Consider the following 23311-nt stretch of genomic DNA (forward strand, 5'->3'; position numbering starts at 1 on the left):
TCAATAATAAAAGTAGACACGAGCACAGATACTTATTAATTATACGCGCCACTTATGGACCGATAATAAAGACGTTTATACATTACAATTGAAAATCAGAGAAAGAGGAACACACCGTCTTAGGACTAGAAACTACAGATGGCGTTCAAAGTCACTAACTGTGGCCGGTATTCAGAATTCAGAGTGATACTATCCCTGTCTATCCCATGTTTCCAGTTCCTGTTTTGTACAAGAAACAGGGATTTGAGCAAATGCTTAAGACGACTTAAGAATAAGCAACGACTCTGAATACCGGCCTGTGATTTTTCACGATGATCACAAAATCACGATCACGAGTCGTGATTATACTCAATCACGACCGTGATTGCGATTTTCTACAGTAAGTAGCTTTTTTATAACCATGACATTCATATCTATTTCATATCTGCTAAAATTGCCTAAAATAGCTTATGATCTTTGAAATATCTGATATGATATTAAAAATTTAATTGCAAGAACAATATTAATTTTATTGACGTAAGAAAGTATCGTGATTATGATTAGATCGCAAGGTTGTTAGCAATGCTGTCTATAGGGAATTTTTAGGGCTTCGTGTGGTCGTTTGTCAAGTAACTTCGCGGTACAAATAGCTTTAAATTCTTAATTTAAATTTACTTGTTTTACACAACAACGGTGAAGTCAATAGTGATAACAAGCTACTATTGTTTCCTTTTATATAAAATGTACCAATATTCTGTTCAAAGTGATTAACTTTATGGAAAATGAACCAGGAATCTCCAATGGTAAGTAAAATCAAAATTTACTTAGCATTTTATGAAAAATAAGTGCAAGCATAGATGAATTTAACTCTTTCGTAAATTATAAGTGAGAACACAATTGATGGTAAGTAAATTGCTTGTTCAGCTTGTGTAACTCTCGTATACAATATATCACATATCAACAATTTTATTTAGTCTCGTTTTATTTAACATACAAGAGCTATCGTTTTTTTTAAACATGACGCACGATTTTAATATGCATACAAGTTCGCATATATTAAATAAGTCTAGATTACACTGATATGATATTTCATTACGGTGAAACTGTACACGAAAAAGGGGTGCGCGCAAACACGAGACCATTGTTTCCTCGTCGTTTCTCGATAGTTATGTCGAAATTTTCATTTCTTCTCGCAATAGCGTTAATAGCTACGAATATTTTTTTCGCATATGAAGCACTAAAAGTATTAAAGCCGTTCGGGAGCACGAGCAGTTTGTAGTACTTTAATCAGACACTTCTATGCCTTCCAAAAGTTTATGCTAATCATACAACAATTACAACTGTGCATCTTTTTAATAAATACAATTAAGTACTTCCCGGATTCTGAGATATGTATAACAACAGTTAATGTTGATGAATTTGTAATATTAGAGACAATGTATAATTGTCTATTGTTTTTCAAAACACTCTGATTCTCGCGTTTGAAGCGATTTTTCTTACTCCTCAATGATAAAACGTTTATCGATGGACGATGAACGAGAAACGGTCGAGTCTCGTGCACAGATTGTCGCGCGTTACGGGAACATCGTACGAACCTGTCGTCGATACATATTGTCTCCAACGTACATACATGTACACGTACGAAATACAGTCTGCGATTTATCGACGATCAATTCTATTATACGTGGTGCCAAACGCGTACAAGTTCAGCGTTTCACTTTACGATAAACGGTTAGAGACGATGTAATTAGATACGTTAAGATATGAGTGTGTGTATATGCTCGTATGTGTTGCATTTGGAAAAATATATGTACGCATTAGTTTAGGAGAGGAGGAATGATAAGATGAGAGTTTCTACATGCGCGCACGCGCGCGTTTTGTTTTTGCGTCGAAGCACACAGAGATATGTTTTAATTTGCAGTCGCATGATAGATCGGTGTTACAACGATTATGATTTAAAAGACGTTTCGCGTTTCTCTCCGACGCATGCATCGCCGAAATCTAACGTCGTTACATCACGCTTTCGCACTCTATTCATCAACCCCTTTCTCTCGTTCTCATTCACATTTACACGCGTCCGCATACACAGGCATCCGTGGGCACGCGCGCATTTTCCTTCGAATCTTCTTTCCTTTCGTGGTTCACAACAGAGTTATTTCGCAAAGTAATGGATACAGTTGTGGCTGCATCGTTACCGTCGTCGCACGAGATGTAACACGCAACATCGAATTTAAGAACAAACGCGACCTCGTAGAACGCGTAATGCTTTTTTTTTACACTTGAATAAGTCTGGGGTACTTGTACAGATCGAGTTAGTTTTATGTGCTGTACAAATATGTGTGTGTAGGAAAGAATGAGAAATGAAGTAAGAAATTGAGCTCGGGGCTAATTTTAATTTTTTCCTTGCAATATGTTCATCAATATTTAACTGTTTAAGATAATCATCGATATTTTTTCTTCTGATTGGAATAGTGATAGTCAGCTTTTTGCACAAACTGTTCAGAGATTTTTCTCTATTTGCGCGTGATTCTTCTTCTATGACAAATTAAATGGTTCCAATTTAATCCGCTGTGAAACCCGCTGGAACGAGTATAAGAAACAACTGGCGTCTGGTTCTGTCACGAACGATATAAATTGTGATAAACGATGCCCCGAGAACAACGTGGAGTAATATTGTCCTTCTTTCTTGGGATCCACGGTATCGGACACACTACATACCGCAGATAAGGAAATAAGAATAGAAAATAGAGAACGAACATGGAAAGGCGTGTAGAGAGGAAAGGAAAATTGCGCGTGGAAAAAAGCGTTTGAAAACTCGTCTAGAAAACCAATACAAAATACAGTTCGCATTGCCAATGGATCGTAACGCAAAACGCCACGATGGTCCAGAGATCGAGGGAACTAATACTACGACTAAGACGCCCGCTTTTTCATCCTCTACGCTTCTCGATCAGAGCTTTAAGGTCTACCGAGTTTTTATCGTTAGCATATATTTACTTTTTCTTTATCTTCTTCTCCACGACAATTACGCTAGCTTTTATAATATAATTTACATATTATAACACGACATCGTAGGGGAGGGAAATTCGGAAAAGTATTCGGGAAGCCCTCGCGTGGCTTCGTTTTATTCACCCTATCGTTCTCCTTTATGACCGCAAAACCATCCGCTACTTACAAATAATACTGAATCTACAATATAGTTTTCTTAACCGGTGAAACACGCTAGGGTTCAGAATCGCTGGCGACAACTACGTTTCATTCAAGGCGAGTGATTCGTCTCCTCTTCCTTTGCTTTTCCTTGGTTCTTTGTCTTCGATTCCCTCCTCGGCCGCCTGCGCCCAGAATGTCCCGCGTTATTCAACCGGTTTTATCAGACAGTCTTTTACAAGGGTACTATTTTCTCGTTTCGATGCATCGGCGTATCGTACACCGGCACGCATTTGTAATATTGCGGCGGGTACGAAGAATAGGATGCCTCCGAAGGCGAGAGACGAGCACGGAATCGTCCGCGGACAATGTGTACAATCAGCAACACACAGAGCAACGCGAGTATCGCGATGAGGGTGATAGGTACTGTGCTCCAGCCTTTGACCTCGTGTTGGCCAATCGCCCCGTGGCCTTTCGTTGGCTGAAATTAAACAAAAAACGAATTCATTATGATATCAAACGTAAATTTGATGCCGAGATTTAAGAGCTTACCATAATAGGACAGATCGGACAACAGGTTGACGGCTTCGGAGGCAAGGGGTCGTTGCAAGCTACAGAGCAAATGGTCTCTCTACAGCTGAGTTTTCCTCCGGACTCGCAGGTACACGAGGTGCATGAGTTCGGGTGCCAAGTCACACCTTCCGGATGCGTGTTGTTGTAGTATGTGCAGGGTGCGCGACAACGGCATATCTGTAAGATTCAATTACAATTATAGCAGATGCTTTAATTGGATTTTACATTACTTTATTGTATGGAATATCGTATTAAGTATTACAACAATTATTATGTAAAATGTAAGAATACATTAGAAGACAACTTACCGGACAGCCGCGTTTGTTCGTCTTGTAACCAAAACGGCATCTCTTCCTACACCCGATCAGAGGAGGACATCCCGATTCCGGTGGTCTACATTCGCAGAACGTGCAATCGTTCTCGTCCATTACCAATCCTCGCTCGCAGTGCAGGTCGCATTTCACTTCGGGACATATTTTTTTCCCGGTCTTATCGATCAACACAGTGTCGTTCGTGGGCTGTTCAAAGTTGTGCGAAGTTTGACAGCTGCACACCGGGCAACCATTTTCGTCCTTCGCTAACTCGCAGTTCGCAGCGCAATTCGATGTCTCTGGGCAAGTCTTGTCGGCGTCGATGAACTTTGTTACCGGTTGTTCCTCCACTTCGTCATCTTCCTATAAGTATGGGATTCAGTCAACGATTACAGTTATTTGTCTGTTCCTGTTCCTAATCATCAGAGATATGCAGATTTTTGTGCAAAATAAAACGTTTATGGTAGCCAATTAAAGAAATCCATTTCAGATATGTATTTCTTTTATTACCTAAGTATTTCTATATGTATTGACTTTTGATATTTTCGTGCATCACACGTGACATTTCTATTTTCTGCACATCAATTTGCTGTATAAATAATCTTCGAACTTATCCAATCCACAGAGACGTTCTCTGCCACGTACCTGATGCGTTGTGCAACTGCAAACGGGACAATTATTTTTGTCTCTCTCGTAACCGTGTTCGCACGTTAACACGCAATTTTCCAGTGGCTGACAAGGCGATTTGGGGTCGATGAGTGGCGGACAGTGCGGACAACATTCGCCGGGATCAGGTGGAATCGGGTTCTCGCAAGACTTGCACATTGGTTCTTGACAGGACACTCCGTCTTCCTCGCAAATGCAATTAACGCAATCCGATTGCTGCCATCGTTCTCCTAATTTCCTCGCCTTCTCTTCGTAAATGCAGTATTTCTCTAATGCCGGTACTTCCGGGGGAACTTTTACCCGCGATACGGGCTCTGCAATGTGAATCATGCATGCATAAACTAGGCCTCCCGGATTGAAAGGGAATCAATATTAGTTAGTCAATAGGATTCGCCAGATGGAAATCCGTGACCGACAAATCCGATATATCGAGAGATCGTACAGACTAGAGCGGATGAGATTAGTTGTTGTTAGTAACCGCGCGAATGGTTGTATGGAGGATTGGTAATTGTCCCCGAGGTGGACCGGCGACCGTTATTAAATTCCAACATGCGTCCATTTCGTTATCGAGCTATAACCGTGTTAGCCGCAATACCCACGAGATAAGAATGGGTTCATTAAAATTCAACAGGTAGATCAAAAGTTTCCTTCTTACTAACTTGATACTTCTTCTATCAGTCTCACAATTTTCATATCTCTGCTTTAGTTTAGTAAGCGTAAAATTATATTCTTGACAAAGGGCAATGAATTTATAATGGTGATGAATCGTCAATCTGGAATCATCAAGTTGAATCACTGATGATTCGATAATCGAAAAGAGGCACCCTGTTAGGGGAAAACGGAAGATAGGGAATATGTGGGCATTTACCCGCAGGTTTACAGTCGTAGAGAGGGCAACAGCTATCGGGTGCCTTGCGATCGAGCGCAGCGCTAACTTGTACGGGCCGGTATCCGGTCTGACAGCTGGCCGGTGGGCAGGGTGCGCACTCGCATTTCCCATCCTCCGTCAGCACGCTGTTCTCGGGACACGGCACCAATCCTCGGGAATCTGTCACAGAGAGACAATGTCACAAAAAAAGGGAATTCGATAAATTTGAAACAGTCGTCACGCCCAGGGCAATGGTTGTTAGTCAGAGTCGAGCAATTTGCTCTTTCGACTAGACTTATTCAGGAGCGACGAGTTTTTAAAAGCTATTATTCAAGAATATTAGATCATTGCAGAAGTTTCTTCCCCTTCATTAGTAAATAATGATTATGTCAGACTTATTGAAGATCCATCTTCTGTTCTATTAGGTTTTTACATTTCTCCAAAAGAAACGAAATATTATTTTCGTGGTTTGAGAATGTGTATTGGTTCAGATTAATTCTTGTGACTAATGTTCATTTATTGAACCTTTTACCGCGAAGAGAATAAATAATGATCACAGGAGAATAAAATAGAACAATTTGTCAACATCAAATGTTGACAATTTGTTTCTAACACCTAAATTCACCTAAGGGGTGGCGTTATCGTGATGGAGTATAACGTTCTTTCAATCACTCCTTGTTGGAAACATTATTTATAGAATTATAATTGCTTCAACTTGTGGGAGTAATTTTTAATAAATGGAACAAAGTATTATGCACAGATAGCGAAAGAAACTTTTGGCTCAATCTAATATTTGAGGTGTTGATAACACAAACTTTGATTAAAGACCTTTATTCGTGATTTGATCAAAATTAAAATTTACGAATTTCGGTGAATGGTATCACGTAACGTGGTTTCTTACCTGAGAGGACGCACTCGTAGCGAGCGCAACAGCTACCAGGCGTTTCGGGATCCGCTGATTTCATCTGGACCGGACGTTGACCCTCTGGACATTCGACCAATGGACAGTCGACCGCACATTTGCAATCGCCGTTCTCCCCTCGAACGCTGTCCTCTGGACATTCGGTGCCATGTGCGTCTCCTTCGAACAGAACAATTAAATGTTCAATTTTTAGGTTTTATCGATGCGATATCTTTATGATATGTAAAGGTGCACTTGTATCATATTCTTATCACATCACGTTTGCGTATCAATGCTGCGTTCCATAACAGGAATTATTATTTAAAATAACAAAACTTCAGATATATTTCATTACTGACGAAATACTGGTTTGCAGTTCATATCTGCTTTCTTCCATTTTAGAAAGTTATGCAAGATCTCCCTATTCTATCCAATGGGTTGTGTACTAAAGTATTTTTTCTGATTTTCAAATTAGTACAATTCATGATTTATTGTATGATTTGTTGTGTGATAACAATTATATATTTATTTAATGATTTAGTATAATCGTTCAATTAAAAGTTTCTCATAGTTATTGACTTGTCAGATCTTTTTACAGAATAAGTATATGGAAATGTTTTATGACTTATGAACGGGGTGTATAATGACGCAACGGTGATACGATACAAGGAGATTTGCTACACTGTCGATCTTTAAATCCTTTTATTATACTCTTCATTTCCCATATGAATAACTATAATCTGCTTTATTAACGAGATTCGTTAACAGAAAATTATTTTATGTCAAAAAAGTTTTCTTTGATAAAATTAAGAGAATTGAGGCACAACATGGAGTACGAGCGTGGGATGAAATATGCTTCGCTTTTTCATCGATGTTCAAGCGCGAGCGAGTGCACACCTTTTATGGCACCGATCGATTCGTTTACCGTAATCTCGTCCGCGCGGTCGAGAACCTTGTTTCCCGTTGCTGAAATATTATTCTCCCGGGGATATGGAAGGATGCGGCACGTCCGGAGAGAAATAATGCGCACGCGAACGGTGCCAAGTTGAAAGAACAATGGAGGATTATCGCGCGAACAAAGTTATGATGAAATGTTAAATAGCCGTCCATTAACTACAATTACGTGAAATAAATTTATTGCGGTGGTAGATCGCGGTAATCGCTCTGCAGTTCACTTTCCGGGAATGCTGGAGATAATTGTTTGTCCGGGTGCTATCGTCTGTGGAACTGGAAATTTATGTCGAAGCAGTGACGTGATATTTTTTTCCGGCCAGATAGTGTCTCGCCGTTTCCGATAGTTCTAATTCGCGACTCGATTCCGGATATTTTTAGTCCCGATATCATCTCGGGTACCATCGTCGAGAAATCACGAGGACAGAAAATAAATCAAAGCGAAAGTACGTTACGAGGCATGGTAATAGGTACGTAATTCCATCGAGAAAGAGGATCAGTTTCAAAGATACGAGTATCAGTATACTCTATGTACCTCCGTATCGGTGGCAACAATAAGTTCATTCGATATGCAAGGGTTACCGCTGTCCAAGGCAGAGCTAATACAATTTCTTGTGAAACGCTACTCGCTCCGGTAATCGCTTTTCACTATGGAGAGTGGTGTTAAAGTTACTTTAAAAAAATGATTTATTTCGTTCAGTCACACTTACGATTAGTTAAGTTTAAAGAGCAACTGATCTGTTACCGATCACATAGTAATGCTTAACGCGAGGTCTGGTATTTAATTTTTGATCATATCGAAGGTTAAATAAATAGCCGGTGAGTCGAATAATTATTGAGATATCACGTAATTAATAGATATGCAAGCATTTTTTATAGTCACTGTGCAGGAACATAAACGAGGATTAATTTAGTCGAAACTCTTGAAACATCGCCTTTGCGCTCCGTTAACCATCGTTCTTCGGCGTCGACGTCAAAGCTAATGGGTACCGGAGCCGTCCCACACACGCGCGTCGACGCAGGATTTTCGACCCGTCGAACCGCGGCTCACCGGAAACGTTAGCAAAATCAAATATACACATGATACCACGGTATAAACTTGTACTGTAGAAATATGGGCAAACATCTATGGCTAGCTTAGGAACGGATAGTTTGGTATTCGATAAAGTAATTAGAAGGACAACTCTGTAAGCGTCTCGTGTTGCCTCTCGGCTGTTATCCAACAACGGTGATTACGACCGGCTATGAGGACCGTGTCGAAATTCTTTTCGGTGAGGAACAAAGTCTGGATGAAAATTGCGAGCCAAAAGTACCGAAACGTTGACGAGCGGTAAACATGAAAAAGCTCGAGAACGCGTGACGCGTATCGGCATCGTTCCAAAGCCTATATAATCCCCGTTTGATCTTTAAACGAGGAAAGCTCAGCCTCCAGGCTTTTGCGCGCGTTTGCCAGAACCCTGGGTCGAATCCCCCGGGACCAAAACACGTAATCGAGCTTCCGCATAATTGGATTCACCCTTTAAAGCCAGACGTATTTAGATCAAGAAAGAAACGTTAGATCACAGCTTCACGCTGTTGATACAACGCAATAATCGCTTTCTTTCAATTTAACAAATTGAATAACGATGGAGTATCCACGTACAACGTTGCAGAAAACCAAACGTAAAAAGGTAGCATCAATTTAACGTGAAGTACCATTTGTAATATCAATTATTGTGTTTATATTACATTACATCACTCATTAGATGAAACGTTGTGTTAATTAGAATAATGAATTATTGTATAGGATATTTCGTCGAGCATTGCATGAAATATTGTATTAATTATTATATCAAATGTTGGATCAATCATTAGATCAAAAATTTATTTCGCGCCGGGTGAACCTAGAGCGTATCGCGTTTTGGTCACTTAACTCAAAAAGAACAAACTAACGAGACGGCCGATCGGTTAACTCGAGGTAGGCGACGCGACGATCAAACTTTCTCAGACTTCTTCGTTTCAGTTGACCGAGTATCTTGGAAGTTGGCGAAGGTAAGGACGATGGATAATGCTCGAGTCACCGCGTTTCTCGACAACGTTGTCGTTGACATAATTGTTTTACGCTTCTTTAATAAATACTGCAGTCATGTTGTCATCTACATTAATATTTTGTACTGTTCATCTGCTGAAAGTCTATCAGAAATCAGATTGGAATTGAGGATCGCATTAAGAAGAATGTAGCTATTTTATTAACTTCGAGTAAATTATGAAAAACTGCATATGAATTATTTCACTATTGGAATTTCATCACAACATCTCAACATCAAACGATGTACTATTTTTTTTACATACACGTAATAACAAATAAACTATTAAAAATAGAGGTGAGCCCTTCGTGCTATAACATCCTCAATTGTCTTGATCGTTCTACATATATAGTTCAGTAGTGCGCCACGTTTAATTTGAACTCGATCGATTTATCCGCGTGGTTTAAGAATATCTCGGTGGCCGAACTCGCGGATTCTCCACTTAAATAAATCAGTTTTATCTGGCAATTTAAATCACCGGTAAGGAGTGCGGGCAATGGGAAAATTGCAAACTGTCGACTGTCAGAATGAAATTACTTAATTCCGCGCGCATCCTTTTCTTGCACTTCTTTCCCTACCGATCGTAAATCCAGCAACGATATCTCTTAACGAAAGCGACCGGGAGATGAAGGCGGAGATAGAGTCCAAGGGTTCTCGATATTCTTTTCGCTATGAATCACCGTCCTCTACTCTTTTCGACACGAGAGAGGACACTTCATTTCGTCCGTGCCGCTTCGCAAACCACCTCTTTCCCACCCAACTCTGCCATCCGTTTCTCTTTCTTACTGCGGAAACCTCGCCAACTGCTTCATCATTTATTTAATATAAACAGGGAATGGTCTGGTTTCCAGGAAAAGATTATGTAAACCGGAAGAGCATATATATAATTGAAACGTTCTTAAACCAGAGAATAGATACCTTTTTCGTATAATATAATCACAATGTCGGTTAAGCTTCCTTGATGGGAACAGAAAGGGGATTGCACATAAATTAAATCATAGATAAGAAAATAAGTATTGCTAAGAAGAAAATAATTTTTGCTAAATAATTTTCGAATTTTATATCAGAATTTATGTATATCATAGTATTTAATTATGTTTATTATGTATTATAAAAATTTCTTCTATTACAAAAGTGTATACAATAACTGGTGTATATACAAAATTAAGTAGATAGATCAAAGGCAAGTGCGGCATGTATGAGCTGAAGAGTAGGTTTAGATTACTGCACGGTTCGCGTCGATTCATTCTACGACCATGTGGAAACAGTCGATATTCCAAGCTGCTCAACAGTTCGCATTGTTTGTGTCCTAGCCAATTCAATGTGTTTTCATTCTTTCACCCGCGCGTTTTTTCTCTTTCCCATTTACTTTTTCTAGCGCTAGAGCTAAAAGAAATCTTAAACAGTTTTGCATACAGAATCAATCAGTATATAACGAATTTTACAATACATAATTAGGCAATAGCGACAACTGAAAAACTTAAAGAAAATTCACGATAAACCGACATTTATTAATAAGTAATCGTTTGAATTTTTTGCCGGTCATCAGATTTTGATAAAAAATATTATCATACACTTCGACAATTTTCTATACGTGTAATTATTAAATCTTTTTGGATATTACGCACGCACAATGCAATTTGTGGAAATTCATAGTACACTCGGTTTGTTATAAATTTAATCCGATAAGAACTTAACAATCGCGTTCTCGTTGGTTTTTTATATGTTCAACAATTGGTTTTATATGTGTACGATATACAGCGTGTGTATGGCATGTCCAATTAAATTATGAAGTAGTTATTTTCGACAGGACTGATTCTTGTTGTTCATCCCTCAATTTGCGCGGGTGTTGGGCGCGGCATAGAAATCCAGCGCGCGGCTACTGGTAAAGGCCGTAGGGGACGGAAAAACTTTCGGTAAATCCAATCCGGCAAATGTACGGCAAATAGAAAAAGCAACCGACGAAAATGATATATATGTTCATCCCGCGAAATCATTAGCCTAATTGAAATCGAATACAGGCATGAAACGGACGTAATGACTGGAGAGAGAAAGAGAGAGCTGGCTTGTTTCCGAATGCCAGGGTAAATCAGCGCGATTGATTGGTAAAGGAGGACTCGGAACGCGGAAAAAAGAACAGCACCAAGGAGATTTTAATCCGGTTTTTCAACCGGGAAACCGGGCATCGATCAATAGTTATTTTAATCGTCGATAATTCGTTTAGTTTTTTTTATCTGTCGATGCATACAGAGAATTCAATAGACTTCAATTAATTCTCATATCATCTTATAAAAAAGTTAATCGTGTTCTTGTATTTGTTCCTTATAGGTCTGATTTTGTACAAAAAGCGGCAACATCATAGTTTTGCAAAAGTGAGTTAAAACCGATATTAGGTTTAAATAATTGGATATTCTATATAAAATAGCAATTGCAAATTCCATTTAGAAGTGTCTATAACTGCATTTGTACGGACACATGAAATAAGTTATTCAGCCAATTACTCAGCAAATTACTAAGTTTTAATTCTCTCTTTATTTATGGACTATAAAAGAAAGAAATAGCAGAAACTTCTGTGTTAAAAATGTCTTGGACATGAATGTTTGAACGTATCTTTACGTGATAATGTCCACACTTCTTGTACCAAGAAAAAGGTATCTTTTCATTATCGAGAGGAACATTGTTTTCTATTTAACTATGGTCTGAAATTTGACGCGCACGCTGCCGAGGTTAACCGTTGAAGTTGAAAACAAAACGTTATTCGGACACCTTGTACGCTTTCTAATCATGACTTTTTCCGTAAAAATGAAATTCACCGGTGCGCTCAAATTCACGTACGGTGGCGGTGCGTGCGCGTATTGTACACACACACCAAGTACGTACATACATCCCCCGGTTCGTGCCTTTTTCACTCGGAGCTTCGTTTCGCTTAATCCCTTTCATTTCGTCTGAAAGAACTCATCAAGCGCGAGAAATAAATCTGTGCGGGGTCGCGTTCCCCCCGGGGAAAAATCGTGGAAAAACCGTGGGGAGTTTGGGAGTGAATTCCCATCGAAGGATCAAATTGTAAATATAAAACATCCTAGAAACAAAGCAAAGTATCTTCACGTATTGAAGTATTAACTTTTTGTCGATTCTCTGTGTTTCGAACGATTGAAAAAATGTTGATATTACGAAGAATTACGATTTATTCGCGAATTTCTCAATCTTCAATTTTCTCGTGATCTTTCAATAATTTAATGTACGTGATAATAAGTGTTACGACGAATGACTGATTCTATTTCGCTGAAGTAAAAGTCGAATGAACACGATACGAGACTAGTTCGTGAAGGAAAACAAGAAATACAACCACATCTCTCTTTTTCTATAATATCACTTTAGTAAAGTTTAATTTCACTATTTATGAAGAGAGAATCTCCGGCGTCAGCGTTAATTTTTCGATTCGGTACGGTAGCTAAATGTGACATATAGAAGTCCATAAGCGTGTATCTCATCTGTGTTTGTACGCCGTTGCCCGATATTTCGCGGTTCCATTAACAAGAGAATTAATTTTGCTTAACAGCCATTCAATCTGTCGGAAGTTTCGTGAAACTGGACTTCGAGGATCGCTGCGCGTACACGGAAAAAGTTTTTTGGGCGCAACTCATGCGCGAATCCTTATGAAACTTTAAATTAGTATCGCGTTATGGAAAAATATTTTAAACAGATCCCGACACGCTTTTCGAGCACTATGCACGCTCTCGGTTAGAAGAGCCGAAAAACATTGAACGACGTTGATGCCGTTAACGTCGCGGAAAAAATACGATAATGAGACAAGCTTCTATGCATATTATGTACAAGTATGTGTATCGGATGAAACACCTTGATAAATCGGACAAGCGGCTTGACACGATGCAATATCGATATTTTAAACACGGATCATGATTCACGTGGATCTTTCGATACATGGTGTCAAAAATTATTAAAAACTATGACGGTGACGCTCCCGTTATGATCGATAAACCAAAGGCCGATGCTCCCGGAACGGACTGGAGACGGGATGTTGATATTCTCGATACAGACCTTGATTCACGGGGTTTCCAAATTTAAAAAATTAAAAAGAAGAATGTTGGCACGAAGGCGGACCGAGCAACGTTCATCGACGTGTTCGTTAGGCATGAATAATGCAGCTTCTGGCACGAACAGGGAAAAAGAGAGAGAGCGAGGCCCGCGGTTCGGAGCGGAGGTATAAAAGACGGAAGGGTCACGGGCGGGACTTTGATCTTTTGTAGTCGACGAATTTACGTTGAAAAGTTAGTAAACGCCGGCGCAATGGCCCTACGGAATATAGCCTCCTCGAGATGTACGAGATTCGAGTCGCAAACCACTTTATTTCATGCATTCAAACCTTCTTCTAAATCGTGATAATGCGAATTCAACATACCTTCCGAGTTCGTTCGTATTTATTTATTTAATGTCACATCAACTTATGTCAAGTCACTGATGATAATTAGTAGACTGCAGATTTTTATGCAAAATAAAAAATTTGTGTTATTGTGATATGCAGGTGACTGTACGTTCAGTTTTTCTCCAAGTCCATAAAATCAGTAATTCAATTATTACATTATATTATAATAAATTCTCATATAAAGACGTAACATATTTATTATATTTATAATACAAGTATTTAATAAGATAGACGTGTCAATATCAGAATATTTATTGACTATAGTACATCCAAGTTTTCTGTTACCACGTGTTCTGTTAGATTTTCATATTTTGTTCGTAAAGAAGTAGGTGATTTTAATCAAATGTTCGTCGGCAATCGAGAACAGGAATGAATGAAAACATTGTGTTTACACAATTTTTTGAATATACGCTGTAGAGCTTATTATATTTTTCGCATGGAGAATGCAACGATTTTATTGTTTTAATTGTAAAATAGACTTCTACCCACTACAGAAATGTATTTTTTATATCTACTTTCATGTACATACGTGCAGGCATGTTCGCTTAAAAAATGGAAAAAGAATTATACATTTACCATTGCAATTGCAGAAACGAAGATACCCGCCAATAAATTAATTGTACGTATTATTAAAACGTGCTTCTCTAAATTATACAGCGTTATTGTAAAAAAGAAATTATACAAAAACAGCTTCAAATATACAGTGGATGTTAGAGTCCTATCTTTAATCGGCTGTATAAATATTTGATGAGGTACTGCGTACTACATACTCAACACGTTCGCAAATTTGAATTCCTATTCTCCGCGGAGTTCTAGAGCCGACGACGCCAATCATAAAAGAAAAACAAAGAAGCTTTCTCGGTTGACCGACGCGGTAGTCGCGGCTAGTTGTAAAATGCAAATATAGTTATCTCGCGCGGAGACGTATGGAGAGAGCGAGAGAAAGAGAGAGAGAGAGAACGGTCGATGCATGTGCATAGGGGGTGGGAGAGACGAAGATCTGAGGGATAGCGGAAGGGTAGGTGGAAAGCCGGTGTTTGCATTGCCGCGTCAGCTGGCCCGTTACCGCTGATAGCTACGCCGTAGACATCGTTATAATGGAACGCGTCAGGTTGCCTTTATGTCTTTCGCGATACCGAAGCATCGCCTCTTCCTAACCGGGTACCGCTCTTCCCAGAACCAGGTCGCTTCCTTTCCCTTTGCGATACTCTCCGCGTCGCGACGCCTTATCGCAAGACGAATATGTAACTACGAGTCAACTACATTCCGTTATGGCTAAACCCCATTTCACTCATTACTGAACTGCAATACATAGAAAACATTTCCATTGTCAATTTAAAACCTGACATATAAAGTGAGACTTTCTGCATTCTTCAAGTATAATGATGCAGTGATATTATAATTTTAATGCTCTGCATTAAATTTTGCATTTTCTGTACGTCCAATCTTTTTATAAATACATAAAATCAGCAGTCTTTTCATTACTTTAACCTTGCCAACATGTTCATTTAGGTATTGTAACTCTTGACAGTTTCTCGCCAATGTACTAATAGAATACAGATTATTGTTAAACTAGAAGATGTAAGTTTATTATTATATAGATATATTTTATTGCATATGTACATAGTAGTAGCTTCGTATCAAGTGTGAAATGTATATAAAGCATCTTCCAATGTATCGAACGAATAGTCAATTATTTTATATGACTGTTCTCATTGGCTCATCCGGTAATCTATCTTCATGGTTTAAAAGTGTGAATGACTGAATGTTTTAGGGCTTTCGCATACGCCGCTGTCATTATTATAAGAGATCCTTGTTCACACGGTTCTATGTCTACGTTAAAAAAAATTGATTGATCGTTGGCTGATTGAAACGCGAAGCACGCAGGTGAGAAACGGGTAGAACGGTATTATCCGCGAGTATCGCTGAAAATATGCGGCTAAGCGGCTTAGCGCGTGGCCACGTTTGTTCGTGGATCAAATCCCAGCCACTCTATCTCAGCCGGGAATCCTTTTCCGCCCTGACCGCCTTTCTTTCTTTTTTTCAGCAGACAGAACGTAAAATCGGAAGCTAACCGACTGGACCAATAAAAGCAAAGTCTAGTCGCGACAAGTTACGCTTGTAAAAGCCTTTTACTTTGGTCAATAGCTTCGCCAATCGGCCCGTAAAATTCAGTAGTAGTTTACCCAGAAGATTTCCATGCTGCATTTCACAAAGAATTATAATTCTTTCCAACTCGAAAATATTCGAGTGACGCATTTTCGTAAGTGAAATACAATTTAGGACCAGAGTGCGATACATCTGTATCATAATTCAGACTATAAAAAGGTGAAATAAATACCTAAAAGTATCTAATTAATGTTACAGATGTTTTATTGTGCCCACAAATCCGTAGTCTAATGAAGACAATTATAAAAACGATTTAGAAAAAATGCTGAGACTTTAGCTAATGAAATTTTAACAAACACACAAAGTACCATTAGTTTCTCATTCTGTCAGATTCGCTCACTGTAAAAGGAACAATATATGATACTCGAGCCATGATGGATCTCGTTCTGCTTTAGGTGATTGGAAACTGGCCACGTCCAAAGGGGAAGAACGCTGGCTTCACGTCCCAAGCGAGTGTAGGTGAAACGCGATGCGCGAAACTTGACAGGGATAGGCCGCGTGGATGCGGGAATTGCGGTTTATCCGATTTCGCTCGAACGCGTTACGACGCAGCGACGTTGCGACGAGATGCAACGAGGTGCAATGGTGTCCGGTCCGTACCGGGCGTTAAACGTGAGCTTCCGGACGGACAGATGTCCGCCCAGTTTGCCAACGTACGTTGAGCTAACTTTACAAAGTTTATTGAACGCTTATGTCAACGACAACGCGCGATTCGGAATGGGATTCGCCGTAATCGTAAGGGTCTTATGAATAGATTCCGGATTTTAATTATCACTAAAGTACCTATGCTTACTAGACCTCGGATTTTTATGTAAATAAGATATTTGTAGTACTACGTTTTAGATAAACTTACCTTTGATCATTTAAACACTGAAATATGTATTCAGCTTTTGATATTCTGAATAGTTTTATACATTACGCTTAGCATTTATAATGAGGAAACTAAATTCCGAGATGAGATTCCCAATTATTCCATCTACATCATTTAATTAAGAACCTAATATGTATTCAGGTAGTTTATCTGGAAGATGCATGTCTATGGTCGAAGACCGGATTCTAGCATGAAACGTGTCGTAGGTGCAATCTAGTGCTATATTATGAGTGTCGGAAGTCGGTGGAAAGTTTTCCTCTCTCGCGGTGGTACCCGCTCTTTCTTCGAACACGAAACACGGGAACGCGGTCCATTCACCAGGATTATGCTCTTTCAGGGCAAGGATCTCGGTCACCGAAAAGAGCGCTGTAAATCTGGGGCCGTAGAAAAATATCGGTGCCGTGAGAGAGAAGGAACCTCCTCGACGAATATCTGAATCTCGGGGATTTGTCGAGGCGCTGCTAAGTAAGTTGCCTCTCGGTGCCTCGGTTATTCAGAAATTCTCGTTGACCGTGATGGTTAGAGCAGAACGTTGAAGCTAGTCGAAAAATTTTAGTCGCTACGTTATTATGCGATAAGAAGTCGCGATTTTGCAAGTCTTTTCTAATTATCGAGTGTCTCGCCAAAAGATCGTCGTTGCTGATGATAAAAATCTCGTCAAAATTCTATCACGTCTCTTCGACACTCAATTTATTTAAACAGAATATTCATCGTATCGCATAACCTTGTGCGTATAATTCAATTACAGAAAAGCTGTTAACTGTGTCGATTTATAGATATCACGTATTTTTCGTATCTCTGTATAAAAATCTTTCCTGTTAAGAAAGAAAAACGCGAGAAGTCGCGAGGGAAATCGATGCTCAAGAACGAACGAGTCCTACCGCGAAGGGAGGACACCCATCAGTGAATTTAGATTTTCATCGTTTTCCGCAAATAAAATTGAATACATTCGATTTCGAATCCAATTTTCCTCAACCTCGGATCGCTCGGCGTATATACCGGGACGGTCCATTATTGCCGCCATCGTAGCGGCCGCAGACTCCATTATTAGGTTTTCCCTTCGTTTTCGATTCATTCTCCGCTTCCGTTCCCTCCACCCGTTCTATACAGTATTTTGTCTCCGCTTTTGTCTCGAAACCAATACCAAAACCTACCGATGGCTTGTTGCGGCTGGCCGACACACCACTCGATACGCTCGGTTTTCCAAACGAGAAATATTCGAATGGAAAAGCGGAGAGTCGAGAGAAGTACAAGACCATGTTAATCGCATTAACAAGGACGATCTTATTATTATTTGCTACGTCTCGTGGCACTAATACTACTTATCTATAGTGCACAATGCCTCGCGCGGAATAAAATCTACAGTTTCGGTAAATAAAAGCGGTTATTTGGCGGTATACTTGGAAGTACTTATTGTATACCAAATGATCTTACAAATATTCAAACTCATCAACTACCAGAGGAGATTTCAGTTAACATTAGAATTACTGATTGACGTATACCTATTTCTACCGGAGGGGCCAAAATAACTTGTTTTTCATTCATTTAAGAAAAGACATAGCAACTTTTACATTCTTAGAAATGAAAATTGAATAATACAATGAAAATGATAATAATAATAATTTAATAATAGTAACTTTCAAAATAATTATAACCTACGTTCCGTGGAGGCAAAAATGACTCATCTCAGTATATGAGACATAAAATTTTACGTAAAAGAAAAGGAAACTGTTTTATAGAATTAGTTATTTGCATATTTTAGAGAAAGTCATACAAAATTTTAGAAAACAAAATGTACTAAAAATGAATAATGATTATAAGAAATGCCAAACATTTGATCTCCTTGGTAGGTTTAGTGTTAAGAGATTGTACTAAAACAGTAAATAAATTACATTTGTATGTAATAATTTCGGTAAAAATTATTGCATTTCTTTAAGTTGCCAAGTTTGCATATTGTCTTAAATCATTTTATTTGATTATACATTTTACAGTATATGTATATACGTTTTATAACGTGTACCGAGGTTTCAGCGAAATAAATTACGCTGAATTGCTCTGGTACGGGACAGAAAGCGTTCGTATCATTCATAATCCGTGAGGTTCGTAAAATATTTTACGAGTACCGGGTGTCGTGATTACCGGTCCGGTTCATTCGGCACAGCCACGCTCCAGGGACAATCGAGAGTACGATCGTGCGCCCGTATTTCTTTTCTCCTGACCGCGTCGCGTTTAATGAAAGTTATATCGAGAGCCACTCGTCGGACGTAAAACGTTTTACGATCGAAATACGTCGACGCCCGACTGTTCCTCCCAGACGCTACACATCTCCATTGACTTCGCTTTTTTATCATTTTCTTCCATATTCAGTACGAAGTAAAAATCAGATTTTTCGAGTTGATCTAAAAATATCCTGACACCCCCAAAAAATTCCGTTTAGTTAAATACGCTCAGAAGTAAAATTTTGATTATAAAAGATGAAATTGGGATTAGATTTCTATTTAAGGGATAAGTTCTCAATTCTTAATTGATATTCTGTAAATGATTTTGAATATCAAGAAAGTTTCGATTTGCTTAGAAAATGCAAATAAATGTCAGGCATTACTGAGTTTTCTAATATTAGAAAATATGAAGAGTAATAAGATTTAGTTGCGACGCTAATAAATTGTTCTTGATAAGACATTTTTTTGTACAATATAACAAATGTTAAGTACTGTGTCATAAAATATAAATATTGTTCCAATCATATTTCGCAGTATAAGAAAATTTGAAAGTATAATTAGAGCTTTAAAATTATATAGCCTTTTTATATGCAATGGGTTTCAAATCAGACATTTAGAAGGCGTTATCCGACTTTGTTACTTCGCGAGAGAAATCGTAACTGTAGGGAAATGAACAAAAATAAGAAGAAGAAAATTGCGAAAGAAAAGAGATAAGCCAGGCTGAGAGGCAGGAAGTAGCGCGATGATATTATCGCCACAGCATATAACGTACAGAGCAGTATTATCAAAATCGATTTAATTACCGAGGCCATTAGGAGATCGAGGAGACTTACTCCTTTTTTTCTTCTCCTTTGGTTTCGCGTGGATACGTAACACGATTGTCGTTTCATATCCTGGAAATAATTTCATTTCGATATTTCGCGCGAGATTATGCCGGACATGTTAGACGTGTGTCGCTTACGTATGATTGACAATGGCTTTTTATGGCCGATATTGTTACAAACAGAATGATTAAAACACTGGTTCTCTCTGATCGCTAGACACTACGTCCAAAACTGTTCCTCGCGATGATATTTGGTCAATTTATTTTCCTAATTTATAGGAAGGGTTGAATCGAGTGCTGGTAGCTATATTTTGTGGGAGCCGTGAATTATAAATGTCCAGAATTTTAATTCATTGCTATTGTAGAAACTCGGTCAGGATCGGTATACGCGTGATTAATGGTAACCGTGTTCCTCAGATTTCTATGAATATGCATATTCAGTGGTTGATAATGAATAAATTCTCATTATTGAATATGTTGTACGTGTTCTGTTTCAATACTAAGTTCTTAAAGACGAAAATGATCCCCACGATGGTAATATTTCTGAATGTTTTCGTTTTTTATTAACATTGCATTGGAATACCTTAATGATACTATATTTGAGTTTCACTTAAATTCAGTGATATTTATTGCATCGTTCTAAATTTCCCAAATGGTACTGAGAACGATCAGTGGTAACTACAAATCGGCATCGATGAAGAAATTTCGTGGCACGTTTTCTCATCCTTTGGGTCCGTGCGAGTTCCTTCCTGGAAACTAAAGTTAACAACCCTCTTTGCGGGTTGACGAGGGAATCGATAAAGGTGGCGCGGTTCCGAGCCGTTAAAGAAGGATTACGAGCAAAGCGAAGAAAAAGAAAAGGACTGAGGACCGGAAGGAGAGAAGAGCGTGGTATTGTAACGACCGATTTCTACCTTGTTACGATAACAGGTGGTGTCCGATTTCTACCAAGGGTTACCCTTCCTTTCTTATCCGAACGTATATCTCGCCTCTTACCAGTAGACCTAGTCATTAGATTCACACTGGCTACCTCTCGTTTTCGGGTTTAACTGCGTTAGAATTCAGCTGAGTAACGAAGAGACTGTTAAACTTCGTTTTGGGGCATATTTCTTTTTTAATTATTATCATAAAATCCAATAATTAATGAAAATAGGTGAAATAAAATTTTCTGTTTGCCGAAATTTATCGACGTTATGAATTGTTATAGATTAGTATTTGTAGCACACCGTATTGTTCTTTTACTATCGACAATTATCGATAATTAACGAAAATATTAAAATTTTTGATTGCCGAAATTTATCGACGTTATGAATTGTTATAGATTAGTATTTGTAGCACACCGTATTGTTCTTTTACTATCGACAATTATCGATAATTAACGAAAATATTAAAATTTTTGATTGCCGAAATTTATCGACGTTATGAATTGTTATAGATTAGTATTTGTAGCACACCGTATTGTTCTTTTACTATCGACAATTATCGATAATTAACGAAAATATTAAAATTTTTGATTGCCGAAATTTATCGACGTTATGAATTGTTATAGATTAGTATTTGTAGCACACCGTATTGTTCTTTTACTATCGACAATTATCGATAATTAACGAAAATATTAAAATTTTTGATTGCCGAAATTTATCGACGTTATGAATTGTTATAGATTAGTATTTGTAGCACACCGTATTGTTCTTTTACTATCGACAATTATCGATAATTAACGAAAATATTAAAATTTTTGATTGCCGAAATTTATCGACGTTATGAATTGTTATAGATTAGTATTTGTATCACACCGTATTATTTCTTTTTACTGTCGACAAGTATCGTATTACGCAAAAAAAAAATATATTGCGAAACGAAATTTAGTCGAATTGATCATCAAATTGAAAGGATTTTTTAATGTGGCTATTAGACATTAAACGCAATTGTCAGCGTGGCAGTAGACTCTATTCTGATGTCCTCGAATCCGTTCGCCTTGTCCAACGCTCTTTTCATGAAAACGTCACACCGATGAAACGCGCGAAACGTTTAATTACTCGTCGTCTCCCGTACCTTTGAAGCATGGTTGAGGCTTTTCAAGTCCATAGAGGGTCTGTCTTTTTCAACCTCAAACCCCATTCCAACGATCTGTATCAAACTCACCGCTCTTTTCCTGGATCTTTGCGAGTTTTCAGGTCTTTTTTTCCGGTTGGTTTACGAATCACAATAAAATCCATCTTCTCGTCCCGTTCTCCCTCGTTACGCCGAAAATTGTGTGATCCCGTTGACAAGATATTGTATATTTTCTGGCTCGTTTCTCTGTGTCTGTTCAACAGCTGTAAACTGTTCAGAGCCATCGAACGATATGAGAAAAATAAACCCGCGATCCAATACTACAGGAAAAGACCATTAAATGGACAATCTCATCGTTATAAAATTTTATATGGAGTTCTATCACGCATATGTATTTACTTTCCCTTTGAAAGTTTGAAAATTTGATATATTCTACGAATAAGTGAATTACATATGTCAGTCTCGTCGGAGCATGTGTTAATGCTACATAAGTTGTAGAAGTAAAATGTAAGTAGTAATATCAACGATCGGTCAGACGTATGAACCGATAAGAGACTAGAGTAGTCACGTAAATTTTCTAACATTTCTCCGTAAATTTTTAACGCTCTTTGATTTAGACCAGACAAAAATGGTGCATGATTTACGCCATTCAATTTTTCAAACTGCTTGTAAGTAGGTTACGGATTTGACGCATTTACAGGAAAATTGGATGTGGAAAAATATGTGAATATGAAAAGCAAAATATATATAATTATTTTTGATGGATATCTGGATTTCATTTTCTAAATGAATATTGCAAATGCTTTACTTCACACAAAAATCCGTGGTCTATTTATAATTGTTTAACGGTGTAACAGAGAAACTTGGATCGACGATAGTGTTCTCCACCGTAAGAAAACAATTACCAGAGTTGAAAAGTTTGCCCCGACAGTCTGTCATTCTTACAGTGGGCGTGGCGGAACAATTTCGATGCTAAATAATCTCGGTTTTCCTCGCATAGTTTCAGTCGAGGATGGCAGTTTTACATAATTGCGCACACGCGTGTCCAAGTTTGCACGCGACGTAAAGTAGTAGTGGAGCGTGTCACGAAAGTGAATCAAAGGGACCAAGTTCCCGATGGCAGTCGCATGCTGTAATCAAATTTTCTCGACGACGAATTATTGAGGAATCGAAAGGTGCATGCTAAAATTGTTTATAATTACATTGTAAAAGAAAACTTTTGTGATATCAATTTAATCTAATTTTTCCCTTTAAATATAATATGTATA

General features: G+C 38.4%; 1 protein-coding gene across 13 annotated transcripts in view; it reads right to left on the minus strand.

Moving 5' to 3' along the window:
- Positions 1-927: 927 nt before the first annotated feature.
- cmpy (crimpy) overlaps positions 928-23311 on the minus strand; it is a 156312-nt gene continuing 133928 nt past the window's right edge. For 12 of the 13 annotated variants that reach the window (XM_018020611.2, XM_018020606.2, XM_018020609.2 and 9 more), the window contains 6 exons: positions 6446-6625; positions 5545-5724; positions 4656-4990; positions 4008-4373; positions 3679-3876; positions 928-3607 (listed from right to left, as the gene is read on the minus strand). In XM_018020611.2, the coding sequence (XP_017876100.1) occupies positions 3362-3607; positions 3679-3876; positions 4008-4373; positions 4656-4990; positions 5545-5724; positions 6446-6625 (1505 nt within the window). In that variant the 3' untranslated portion in view covers positions 928-3361. The remainder of the gene's footprint in view (positions 3608-3678; positions 3877-4007; positions 4374-4655; positions 4991-5544; positions 5725-6445; positions 6626-23311) is intronic. The other variant, XM_026811637.1, reaches the window with a different exon arrangement.

The sequence above is a fragment of the Ceratina calcarata genome, unplaced genomic scaffold, assembly GCF_001652005.2.
Source record: "Ceratina calcarata isolate Rehan_Ccalc_2016 unplaced genomic scaffold, ASM165200v1 scaffold23.2, whole genome shotgun sequence".
In the NCBI taxonomy this organism is placed as follows: Eukaryota; Metazoa; Arthropoda; class Insecta; order Hymenoptera; family Apidae; genus Ceratina; species Ceratina calcarata.